General features: G+C 38.4%; 1 protein-coding gene across 1 annotated transcript in view; it reads left to right on the plus strand.

The window, feature by feature from the left end:
- The window catches only part of AGBL4 (AGBL carboxypeptidase 4), an 880,299-nt gene that overhangs the window by 207,734 nt on the left and 659,075 nt on the right, over positions 1 to 13,490 (plus strand). Inside the window, exon 4 of the mRNA XM_041421668.1 lies at positions 9,207 to 9,301. Coding sequence (XP_041277602.1) covers positions 9,207 to 9,301 — 95 coding nt within the window. The remainder of the gene's footprint in view (positions 1 to 9,206; positions 9,302 to 13,490) is intronic.

Genomic DNA, 13,490 nt, shown 5'->3' on the forward strand with positions numbered 1-13,490 from the left:
TGAAAATACAAGCAATAGTGCTGAAGAACTGTAGAAATCATGAGCATTTTTTTTCAAATCGATCCTGCAAGCTCCTTGTTGTCAATGCTAAGATTCCAATGTACACTAACACATTGATTACATTTTCTTATAGAAATCGGTGAATTGTGTGAATGTTGCAGTATTGCAAAAGGGTTCAGCTAGAAAGAGCAGAAGAAACCCCAGTATTTTAACCCTGCTATATAGAAATAGAATAGATTATTAATTTTGCAAAGGAAAACTAGAGGGCACATGCTATAACAATACCCCTTAATTTAATGAAACTGATAGCATATAGTTTATATTTTTCCTCAAAAAGAGCTTGTTTTTTTTTTTTTTTTTTTTCATCAGCACTGCAGCTACTCCAAGGAGCCAATTCAAATTCTGTCTAAATATAAAGGAGCTGTACAATATGGGAAACCTTTATTCTATTACTATTCAGAGCCATGCATGGAAGAACATAGAAGGTTCAAAGGTTTCATTGTAATAGCTGCTAAAATGCTTGAATTAAAGAAAATAAAGGGAAAACCAAGGACCTCCATGAATAACCTGGACACAAAGCCCATCTGTGCTTAGTTACTGTAGAAGTAAATAGAGAGGGTTTATGTTTGCAAGGCTATGATCATAGTAACATGACCAAGACCACTGGCAGTAATAACCAGGGGCTGTACACATCAAAATGTCATTGTTTTCTAACCCACCAGAGAACACTGAGGTAAATACATTGGTGCTAGTTTTTGAGCTCTCCCATATATCCTATCTTGCCTTCTATGTGTTATCATCTGCTTCTTTTCCCCCACAGAATTTTCCCACAAGCTCCAGACAAACATTTGCTTTTAACTGTGAAAAATGCCAGCTGCAAAAATACAAAGTAAACAATTGCTGGAAAAGCTTCATCCAAATCTCTCCCTTAACAGGGCTTTCTTTATCTTCCTCACAAGGACCCACACTTGAAAAAGCTTTTTCATTCTCATCTTCCAGCCTGGGTATCAGATGGATTTCTGCCTTTCTGTTTGCATGCTATTTAAATTGTTATTGTTACCTTCTGTGTGTTTAGGGATTGAGCAAAGACATGATCCATACAAATATCAGTGCCACTCTGTCTTTGTTAGTGCCACTGCCACCTGCTGCTTTGCAGTATTTTGGGTGAGAGTGTTCAGCACTCCACCTGCATGCTTTAGGCTCTGCATCCCTTTGGTGTCCATCACCAGGGTCTAATTTGTTGGGAAGTGCATCCCTTGTTGGTAAGGGAGGCTTTGATTCTGGATCATGGGCTGATTTGCACTTTATGAGGGGCCCAGAAAAGCAGCCTGTGCAGAGTGTGCAGAATGCTCCCATATGAACTTAGTGCCACTTCAGGCTCTGCTCTTCAGGACACACTTTATGCTAGTGATCACAACCATGGGCTTTTGGTTCTTACCATAGTCCCTGTGTGTGATGACTTTTTCTGCCCTTTTCCAGCCTGATCTCATTGTTCCGAAGCCTCCTGTGGGCCCTGTGCCGTGAAGGGGATTTGGACTCGAAAACATTTCATTGATAGAATTATCTTTTTGTACCACCAAGAATATGTTACTATGATAACCATTTCAAATCCTACAAAACCTTGTAGCATTTCTTCTCACTGGCTAAATAATTTCTATTAGGAAAAGGAAAATGTAAGTCTTTTCAGCTGCTTCCTCTTGAGGGATGTAAGATATCCGCAAATTTTGCTAACATGTTCCAGAACAGCCAGCTGTTACTATCCACCTGCAGCCATAATATTGATTGAAAAGAATATAGAACCTAAACATGGATAGCTTCTGTAATTATGCAGAATGAGTTTAATACATGATGCTACTTCAAATGTCATCTGGCAGTGGCTGCAATGTGGCATGGAATCTATTAGGAAATAATTCAGCTGGTTGAGAAAGTCTCACAGAAAGACTATGCACTGTTTTCTTCTATTACTGATTCCTGAAAATATTCATGGATGTGGAAAAAGGCAATGACAAGACCAACAGGGCTCAGGCACCTGTCAGTTAGCAAATGAAAAGTTGCTCTCACATCCCTGTAGCTCTGCAATTTCTAGCAATGGAACTAGAAGCATCTTTTGCCAAAGTCTGCGTATATATTAAGAGATATGAAATAATAAAAGTACTTGTTTTTTTCCCCCCCAAGCTGATTAAATAAAGATGCCTCTGTTATTTTTGCAAAAAATTTGACCTTTTATTACAAAGAATGGAAAAAAATAATGGCAAGAAGGTTTCAGCTTCAAACCTGTTTTAAATAACTCTGTAGCCTGGTTATATGCCCTGTCAGGACTTGTGCTATTTTCTTTTTGATGAATCAACACAATTCAATATACATCTTGTGACACATTTGCAATTCTATTGGAGATTTTGGCCCAAGGGAGCAAGGAACAGGAGTCACTCTAATTACACAACTGCTGGCTTTCCAAATGGACATTTCTGAGTTTTCAATTGAAAGTGTCAGATTATTGATGTTCAGATGAAAAGTTAGAACAGAAAGCTGGGTTATGATTGCAAGAGAACAATACTGTTATTCTGTTCATTGAAAAAATTGCTGTTTTTCCAAAAAAAGTTGAGTTGGGAAAACTTCGAATGACTCTTGCTCTCATAATTTTCAAGTCCAACAGGTCACACAGAGAAGCCAGGTTAGTGGTCATTCTACAGCATGGGATTACACAAGGAGTAACAATTCCTCTGTAAATCCTTTTGAAAGCTTTCTGCTGGAAGTGGGTCTTCTCCACAGTTTCCCCCTGCCATAGAACTTAGTGAGATAAAAGTGAAATTCCAAATGGGGAAGGAACACTGGCTTGCACAGGTCTTACACCTCCTGTGGGTCTATGCACATGAATTTGAGGGCAAAGAAAGAACTGCCAGAAAGGACAGACAACTAGGAAAATGCCTAAACTAGTAATTATTTGTAAAAGTATTTTTTGCTGTTGACACACAGTTAAACCTCATTACCTGAAAACCACTCATACAGCTTAAGGGTGCTGGGCTGGCATCAAACCCAAGAATATCTCCCACACACAGACAAATACCACAATAAAGGCTAATCTAATTTAATAGTTAGCAAAGCATTATATCAGAGGTGTTGTTTTATTAAAATCCTTTGGGCCTCTTTTTAATGTTGCTCTTTGCAGCATCCCAGACTTCAGCATTCCTCTCTTTCAAGTAACTAAATGAAGATCTCTACCAAGGGAAAAACAGTAATAATTCACAATCTGTAATACATTTGCTGCGTCACTTTCCTAAAATTTTGTTGTGTTGTAAAGACTCGACAGTTTCCAGTTAACAAGACACAGGTGCAGCTGATGAGCAAGGCTGGTGGAGCTCTCCGTGGTCCCCAGCATCCTCCCCCTCTGAAAATGAGAATTTATGTTCCCCTCCTGAGCATCAGCAGGTTTTGAAAGCTCCTTAGCTAAAGAGAAAAAGGCTAAATGCTGTCAATATTAAAAACTTTTCCATTTGAAAGGACAAGTGTTCCTACAAAGGGAAAAGAGAAGCATGGCTTATTTTAAAATGTTAGCAGTAATGAATGATTTAAATTTGAAAAGGTCAGAAAAACACTATTTGTAAGTTCTCATTGGGGATTTTGCACAGACCTGACTGTTATATTACTTGTTTTCTTCAGCATTGATAACAGTTGCAGGTGACACTTTTTTCTTGCCATTTGGAAGTCCCTCCAGTGTAATTTATTTTTGTACAGCTTTTTATAAGGTGCTTTGTCAGAAAAGATCCTAAAGACCTTCTGACTCAAATACTGAAATGCAGCACATTTTTTGGTGAGCAGGCAGCAATCCCGTGTTGCCACTTTCTCACATTCATAAATGGTGTCTCAAACTCTCACAAGTCATGAGTTTGGTTAATTTTTCTTTCTTTGTTGTTTTTTTTTTAAATTTTTTTCTTTCTCTCCTTCTGAAGTAGATCTGCCCTTTAAAGGGATGAAAACTTACATCTTTACCCTTTTTTTTTTTAAAAAAAGAAGGAAAAGATAACTAATTTTGCCAAGGCAAGAACCCAACTCAAATGTACAGGTTTCAGGAATTCACAAAACACTGTAATATCTAAAGAATCTACAGGAGAGGAAAGCAAGATCAAGCAGCATAAATGAGGCAGAGCCCAATGATATCCAGCACCTTTGGATCTTTAATGTTCATTCAAAGAAAAAAAGCTCAGCTTAATTTCAGCTGAAAGGTCTTGGAAGTAATACTTAGTGCCCAGTTGTCTTATTTTGGCTGGTTAAATGAAGAAATTGTTCATGACTGACCAAAAAATTGGTCCCCAGGTACTTTGATAGCTCATACTGGTAGCATTCAGCATTGTCCACCGAATTGAAATTGTTATGTTATTAATATTAGACATATTATATACTTTTAAATATTTAATATATGTATGTTACATCAATATCAAGCCTGACACTTCCTACTGCAAACCCTATTTTAAGTTAGTTAAAACTTCTCATATTTGTAATGATTTGACACAAAATTTTCTGTGCCAGGTGTCTGCCTCAGGCAAAATTTTGTGGTGTTCTATGGTGTATTTGTTTTTGTTTTTTTTTTCCCTTTTAATGTCAGCCAGAGCTGCACATTTATTTCTGTGAGCAGCCAGCCAGGGAAAACTGTGCAAAATAAACCTGGGAGCCTTTTTGAAGGGACCTAATGTGTCCTTATCCTGGGGGAAGGCTCTTAACCTTTGTCAAAGGTGTGACTTTCTTTTGGAAACCTGCTTCAGTTGGAAAACCTGCTGGGAGCTGGGTGAACCTTGTGCTCCCACCATCCTGTTGGAATATGATGCTCAATAGAACTATCCACTCTCAGTGCCTTCAGCTCCAAACCAAAACCACCTTGCTGTGTGCTTGCCCCCCAAACAGCCAACAGCTCCTTCCAGCCGCAGTCAGAAAAACTGCTGGCAATAAGAAAAAAATGTGATATGCTTCAGCCACCTTTCCTCCTCTTGTTCATGCTTCATCTTTAGCTTACTCATGTTAAATACACTGAGCATATCTTAATACCTGTTTGTGCTTTTAATTCCTGAAGTCTGCAAAGGACTATAAGGAAAACTAGATATAAATACAATTTCTATGTAAATTTTAAGGCTAAAGGAAAGTACCAAGCTTTTCCCTCATTTTCTGTCCCAATGATTTTATCAGCAAGATACCTTCAAATTCAAACTTACTGTCCGTGTCATGGAAAGAGGTCCTCCTCCTTCTTCTCTCTGTGGGAAGAACTTGCCTGCCTTGTCTCATGTTCTCCAACATCTGTCTCAGATTTGGCAGGACAAGCACAGAGCCTGAGACTGCAGCAGTTTTCTTCCCTCGTGCTGTGAAGCCACAACACATCCTGGTGCATCCCCAAGAGCATGGTTTGACTTGGTGCTGTCCTGAGAGGCTTTTCTGCACCATGCCTCTTCCACCTACCCAGAAATTGCAGATCAATTTGTAAAAATAATGCAATATATTCAAGATTTTATCCTGAATTTGGAGTGGAAGCACAGAGTTATAATTTCTGGTACAGCATCTGTTTGAATATTGCTTCTTTTAGTGGTATTCATATACTCCCAAATACAAAACAAGTATTTTTATTGTAAAAATTTCTGCCATTTTTCTCTATGTTGATGCTCTGGAGACCAGAACAATTTCTAGGGAATTTTAAGTACATTTAATCTAGTTTTATTTTCTTGACTTGACATTTCTTAAGTTCTTGAATGCTCATTTTGGAGTATCTCAATTATATTGCTTATAAGATGACAATCTTGTACATCTCTATAACTGATATAATAATTCAGAATAGTAATAATTTTCTTTCAAAAAAGTGTTTTAACATGCTCAGTTTGTTTCTAGTCCTTTTGCTCTGTATGCTGGTGTGCTAAAGGATATAAGTACAGACAGAAATTAGACTAAAAATTAGATTTGTTCAGCAAAACTTTGATTGCTGTATCACAGCCCTTTATGACAGCATTCAGTTCAAAGCTGTTTGCATACCTTATTGAGCAAGCTGCATATTTTTCCAGCGTGTGTACCCAGTGTGTATCCTGCAGTCATTACATTTTTGCACACTCCACTGGCTGAGCTGCATGGACTATTTTAACCACCACCAGGAACACTTGACGGAGTTCAGCTGCTCATTTGAGTGCTTCGGTTTGTGTGCTTTATTACCTCAGTGGCGTGTGTTGATAAAGTTCTGCTGTGTGCTGTTAAATTTTTGGTTCTGCCAATCTAGCTGGGTGCCATGCTGGGGGAATTGCACGCGTTGCTGAGTGCTCGCTCCGCGGCGAGCGGCAGCGCTCGGAACGCTATAATCGGCAGTGTTTTGTTAAATGAGCTGCATATTTTTGTTTTTATATACATTGCTTACCCAGTTGTGTACATTTGCCCAACTCATTATACAAAATAAGCTTGATTGGAATAAGAACATTCTCTACCAGCTGTCTGCTCTGAGTCAGTATGTAACAAAATTAGCAACTTTCCCTTTCCAACAGTGACATGATTGCATCCAAAGTTTAAGGCAATTGGTTTGGAGATCTTGTTTGTTTCATTCACTCCATGCAAACATCAAGATTAACAAACCAATTTGTTGCAACTTAATTTGTTTTCAAAAATATGAACAGAGTTAAGTAACAGAGGAAAAACTGAGCATTCTAATAGAGGGAAATGCTTCCATGTAGAGCATAAAGCGTGTAGAGACCTGAATACCATTCTCTAACTTAAAGCTATCCATTAGAAATGTAAGATGGAAAATAACTAGAGACCTCCCAAAGTGGATATTTCATCAGATAAGCAATAACCTAAATACCTAAAATTACAAGCATAACATTCTGTAAATTTAAGTGCATTATTTTATCCAGAGTTATAAAAATAAGTTCATCTCATGACCACTAGAAAATCTCAAAATACATGAAAACCCTTGTGATACATAGTTTTCCTACTGCCTTTGGTGCAAAATTGAATTACCACCTTCAAAAAAGTGATTTTCTCAACTTGCTAGTTTTTCATGTCAGTTCTAGTCAAACCTACAGGTTATTTTTAGATTTTGCTTTTACTGATTGGCAGAATTTGCAGCATAGAAGTATGTGCTCCCATTCACAAAATCTTCAGCACTACCTTAACCCAAAAAACCTTAATTTTTCTTGAGTACAGAGCCACTTAGGGCTATGCAGTTTACCTGTCTTCCTACTTGCCCCATATGAAAGGGTAAATGTGCCTGGTTCCTGTTTGTGTCCCACTGCTGATTCCTTTTACTTTAATCTTCTCACTCGCTGTTGCCCGAGCAGACTGCCTGGAAGGTCCAGATTTGTTTTTGCAAAGTTTTACATATGAAAGCTTATTGTTTTAGTCAAAAAATGTTTGATTTTTAAACAGTGATCAATCAGTTCTTAGGCTTCTCATGGACCAATATGAAGGGTGCTAACATTATAATAGTTTGTTCTAAAAGAAAAGTGTGAATATTACTTTTAGTGGTTTGTCTTCACTTCTACCTTCAAAAAACAAACGTAAAGAGATTCATAGAAATTCACTATATCACTATATTGTGGACTGTTTCATAAAAACTAATTTAGACTTCATATTTTGTTTTCTTGGAGTACATCAACACTGAGTATCAAAAGAGTGCAACAAATGAGGGATACTGCATTTGCCATCTGAAAAGTCAGTGTACTCCATGAGATGAGCTAGATCCAATTTAGACTTTCTTAACAGAGACAGAATAAGTAATTTTGCATGAAATGACTTGAAGCAGACAGATGGTAAAGAAAAAGGTTTTGTCTCTGTTTTCTCTCGTCTTCCCCCTGCATTAATTTGCTTTTAGCATCAGTCCATTACCTTTAAAGATCTAAATTCTACTCTTCCCTTGACCTATTAAATATCATCTTCAGTTTTCCCAAAGTTTCAGTTTAAATTAAGATCAGATTTAGAATATTTTCTTCTTATCTATAATATTCGTGCACCCTTGGTCAGTTTGCAGATGACACCAACTTGGATGGGAGTATTGATCTGCTGGTAGGCAGGAAGGCTCTGCAGAGGGATCTGGTTGATCAGCCAAGGCCAATTGTATGAAGTTCAACAAGGCCAAGTGCCAGGTCCAGTCTTTGGGCCACAACAAACCCCTGCAGTGCTCTGGACTGGGGCAGAGTGGCTGGAAAACTGCCTGGGGAAAAATGCCCTGGGGGTGCTGGTCACCAGGGGCTGAACACGAGCCAGCTGTGCCCAGGTGGGCAGGAAGGCCAGTGGCACCTGGCTTGTGCCAGCAATGGTGTGGCAGCAGGAGCAGAGCAGGGACTGTCCCCCTGTCCTGGGCACTGTGGGGCCACACCTCGAGTGCTGTGTCCAGTTCTGGGCCCCTCATGAGCAGAGTGACTTTGAGGGGCTGGAGCGAGTCCAGGGAGGGGCAGCGGAGCTGGGGCAGGGTCGGGAGCACAAGTCTGGTGAGGAGAGGCTGAGGGAGCAGGGGGGCTCAGCCTGGAGAACAGGAGGATCAGAGGTGACCTTGCAACTACCTGGAAGGAGGTTGTAGCAGGGTAGGGGTCATTCTCTCCTCCCAGATAACAAGCAATAGGACAAGAGGTTTTACCAGAGGTTTTAGATTGCATATTAGGAAAAAAAAAATCTTCACTGAAAGGGTTGTTAAGGATTGGAACTGTTTGCTAAAGGAAGTAAGCAGTCGCCTTCTCCAGAGGGATGTAGATGTGGTGCTCAGGGACATGGTTCAGCCATGGACTTGGCAGCGCTGGATTAATGGTTGGACTTGATCTTGGAAGCCTTTTCCAGCTTCAGCAATTCTATGTTTCTATCCTATGGTTCTGTGAAGCAGTCAGAAGGTTTACACAAGGAATGCCAGCCCATCTCCCAGCTTTCCATCTACCTCTGTAATGTTAACTGCAGCACACTGGACTAGCTCTGCTTATTTTTTCATCTGGCTAGGATTCCTACTGAAAAATCAGTGTGCTAAATTAAAAACATATATTTCATGTGTATCAATGCAGTGTGAAACAACATGGACATTTTAAATACTTGGAACAGACAGGATATCCATTATCTGAGTCCATGGAGAATAACAATAATTCATAAGGTACACATCTAGTGCATATGTTATCCGTGTATATTTTTATGCATCTGTTATAGACATGTAGAAAGTCTTTCAGAATTTATACCTGGTGTTTTTTCTTTTCCTTTTTTTTCCTCTCCAGAGAGTAATTTTCAATGTTGTCAACTTCAGTAAAACAAAAAGCCTCTACAGAGATGGGATGGCTCCAATGGTGAAATCCACAAGCCGACCAAAATGGTGAGTTACTCTCTCAAAGAATTAATGAGATAAATGGGTTTTACTTGGCACTTGTACCAAAGACCCCATGGTTGAGGAGCACTTTTACCTACTTTAACTTGGTGCAGCAGTGTTGTGAGGAAAGGTTCTCTTTGGAGCAGATGCCAATGTAAATTCTGGAGGCCCCTTGTAGTTCCTTGTTTCAAGTGCCATGACTGGAGGGATATCCATTTGAGCAAACTGAGCAGTCAGGGCTTAGGGCAAATTGTTTTTCAGCAACTGTCCAGCTCTTCGGACAGTAATTGTACTACTTTTTGCCTGCATTAGACTCCAAAAATACCCCTACAAATATTATGGGAGATTGGTCTGGTTTTGAAAAGCTGCTTGGAATTGTTCTGCCTGTTTTGGGGTGGCTGGAGTTTGGTGGAGGAATGTGAGCTCTGCCACATGAGTTGACCTCACATGAATGAGCTGTGCCCGGTCTAAGGCAGAGGGAGGCCAAACAACCTCATCATCAGCTACATAAAATGTACAAAATGGGAACTTGTGCATATTAAACATGTGAATACCCATATAGATTGTACATTTTCTCAAAGTAAATGTAATGAAACATTTACTGTGAATAATAATATGCAAATCTAGTGAGTCTGAATGCATGCAAGACTCCCAAGAATTATTTGATTTGCCTTTGCCAGGAGACTTGTTTGAATATGGATGGTGAGGTTAGGCCAGAGGTGTACAGTAAGTTATTCTTGTCAGCCTTCACAGCTGCTACTTTTTATTGGTTAATTAGTAATACATTTGATCAAGCTGGACATTATCAGGACTTTATGAATATATCTTTCTTAAATGCTTCAACTGTCACAAATTTTCCACTCACAAGATGGAAATGGTGGTCATAAGGTTGTTCTCATTGTGTGGCTTCCTCTTCATACAACCAACAGAATGGATATTTGGCTTTTTGTGTAATGGTAAGGTCAGATGGACAAAAGAACTGACTCACAGTATAGTTAGTGGATTGAGTCAATTCCAGCTCAATAGGAACATGTAATAACATTGAAAATTAATTTAAAAAATCCATTGCATTTAGTGTTTTTGTAGCAAAAACCGTGATAATTGTGTTTACTATTTAACTTCAGAAAAATCTTTTGGGGCATTTCAGGGCCACATTTATCAAGCATATTTTAATCATCTTTCAAAACCTTTTGCTTTTCTCACTGGGGTCTGGTATTTGCAGCTAAGTGTATTGTGTTTTAAGTTTATCTATAAATCAGATATTGCTTTCATACAAATTTTATGCCTTACTTTGGTTTCAAATTAAAGTGTAAATCTTACAAAACAATGCAAAATGGACTTATTTTTTTAGAACATAGAGGCTCCTTCGCTATTTTTAAAACAGATTTCTCTTCAATTTCCCCGGAGATCTATTTATTTTTGTGTTTTATATTTTTAGAGGATGTATTTTGCTCCCATGAAAGTGAGGAATGAATAACATTGCCTGAAGCCAGTCACAGTGTAGGCAGCAGGTGCTGAGCAGCTTCCTTTTACAGGGCTCCTACCACACTTTAATCCTGTTTCAAAAATTCAAGATGTAATTTTTTTTCTTTAAAAAGGTGATTATTCTATTAAGATATTTTTATTTTTTTCTAATAGTCTGCATATGAAAACGTCTTGCTCTGCTTTGAAGGTGCACATTAATTCATACTGTTATCAGGAACCTTAGTGATATTGGGGTCTACTCAGTATAATTTTCTGTCTTGATGTTAATAGGATTTATGCATGTGTTTTCCAAGTGGGAAAACATATATATTATTTTTGGATACATGGGCTCTATCAGGGCTGTCTTCCATTTGGATTATGCCTTTCACAGTTACCTCTGTATCTGTTTCCATGGCATTCTAGCGCAACCTGTAAACAAAATTTTCTCTTTCTCTGTTTGCTGAAATAGGATTTACCAGCACTTGCAGCTGCTGTTGCAGCACACAGGTGGCTGTGGTCCTTGAACACGAGCAGGGCAATATCCAGCTGCATTGATTGGATCCTGTTTGATGTTTTGTATGTATTAGTCTTGTAAGCAGTACTGGATCATTCAATGCTGCAAAAGTGCTGAGCTCTACATGAGAGGAGGAAGGGGTGGAAGGAAACTATTGGGACTCTCCACCTCATATGGAGGGTTTATGTCAGCATAGCAGTTTAGTGGACACAATGCAATTAAATTAGAAAGTGATATATTAATTACAAAAAGCTGAAGAAACACTAAAGGTTTTAAAATCCAGTTAAAAGGAAGATTATCAGTAGCCATGGGCTACAAATATGCTGTAGCTCAGGCTTCATCTCTTAACTCCACTTTATGAAACATTTGAGGAATCATTATTGTGCCTGCATTTGTTCTGTACCAAAATTCACCCAACTTCCTCTGACCACACTGATAGGCACAACCCTGTGTCACACATAACTATTCCACTCCCTTTTTTAGATGATCAGTTTTGACTTTTAGATGATAAAGTGCCTGATTTCCTTTTTGCATTTGTGAGATATAGGTACATAATCCCTCTTAATAACAGATGTTCAAACCTGAGTTATGGCTTTTTGATTTAAACGAAAAGTCCTCCTGTATTCAGGCTAGAATTTGACTGTATTGCTCACAAAACCCTGCATATCAAAAGTAGATTGGCCTCAAGAGAATGTGAATTTTAATATTTGTTTTGAGTGTGGTTATGCAAACATGGCTCCGAGCTTTGCAACACTTTGTGAGTTTGATTCTTGACTCTGGAACAAATTGCTGCCAAGTGCTCTTGAAGTAGAGAGTGTGTCAAACAGAGATCAACGTTTTTGACCTGTATTCTCTTGCCCTGTGGGGTAAGATCTTTAAATGCAGACAGCATCAAGGTTCAGCTCAGTGTTACTGATGTAAATGGAGTATATCACTGTCATCAAAGCACTCTATGTGGACACAGATGTTCTGGTGTTGACATATTCTTCTCTTTTGAAGCAAGGCCAAATACATTTCCAGTAATGAGCTACTGGAAAAGAAAAAGCAGTAGGGATATCCTTGAGGGATAAGGAAAAATATAGGTTTCACTGTAAAGAAAAATATTTCTTAAAAAAAAAATTGAAGCCTGGAAAAGAAAATTCTGATTAAAATGGTATCTATGTTTTCCCCACATGTGGTCATGGACACTAAATAGTAAGGGATTGTATCAGTTGTATCAAATTTCACTGCATTGAAGCACAGCTCCCATATAGAAATACAGCAATGTGTCACACCTTGTGACATCAGTTGCTCTCCATAGCAGAATGGACAAGACAAAACTCAAGATTTTTTTAAAAACCAAGGAAATGGGCCATGTCACATTAACATTTTGCTTAAAATTAGCTGTTTTTTTCAGCTATACTGCATCAAGATTTTAGAGAACTGGAAGGAATTTTAAAATAAAAAATTACTATATATAAATTTTTAATATAAAACCTCAGTCTCATTGAGACCTGTTCTGATTTGCCTGTGTCTGTTTTTCCTCTTTAGTGGGTGTGAAGAATTTGAAGGGAGATGGATTTGAGGAAATTGAATTTTTGCTGTGTTTATGTTCGTGCTGTAATTCTATTTTTCGTTGTTGCTTGATTTAAGTACAATGTTATTTTGTTGCAGTTTCTTAATCATGATTTCACACTAAGAGCCCTATCTTTGGACATAAAGGTAGTAAAAAAGTCTGCCATGTGGGCATAGCAGTGGAAGACCATCTAAGTACATATACTGCACTAATTTATTGATTGCACAAAGTTTTACAAGTTTCTCAAAGTTAAATAGAAGAGTGAATTGTTCGAGAGGCAGCAGATTTTCCAAATGATGAAGTGAGCAAATATTCCCTTTGGGCAGAGAACAGCTATAACTCTTGATTATTCAGTGTGAGCATTGCCTCATTGGGGACATTAGTTTTTCAAATTGTGCTAATCTTTTAAAAGTAACAACTGGCCACTCATCACCTTAGGTATTTCAGCAAGATCATGTGCAAAACTCTAATTAGTATTTATAGAACAGCAACTCCTCCCAGTAGAATAGTAGCAGTAGCTGGCAAATATCTGGTTGACACCTGTTAAGTCTTTAGACATCCATTGTATTTTATTCTGCATTTCAAATGAGCAGAGAGCAGTAGGTGAAGTCCCCATAATTAAGGGATAAAGGATAATAAATAACATGGCTCTTGAGTGGATG

This window comes from Onychostruthus taczanowskii, unplaced genomic scaffold (assembly GCF_017590055.1).
Source record: "Onychostruthus taczanowskii isolate IOZ18803 unplaced genomic scaffold, ASM1759005v1 scaffold7, whole genome shotgun sequence".
Classification (NCBI taxonomy): domain Eukaryota; kingdom Metazoa; phylum Chordata; class Aves; order Passeriformes; family Passeridae; genus Onychostruthus; species Onychostruthus taczanowskii.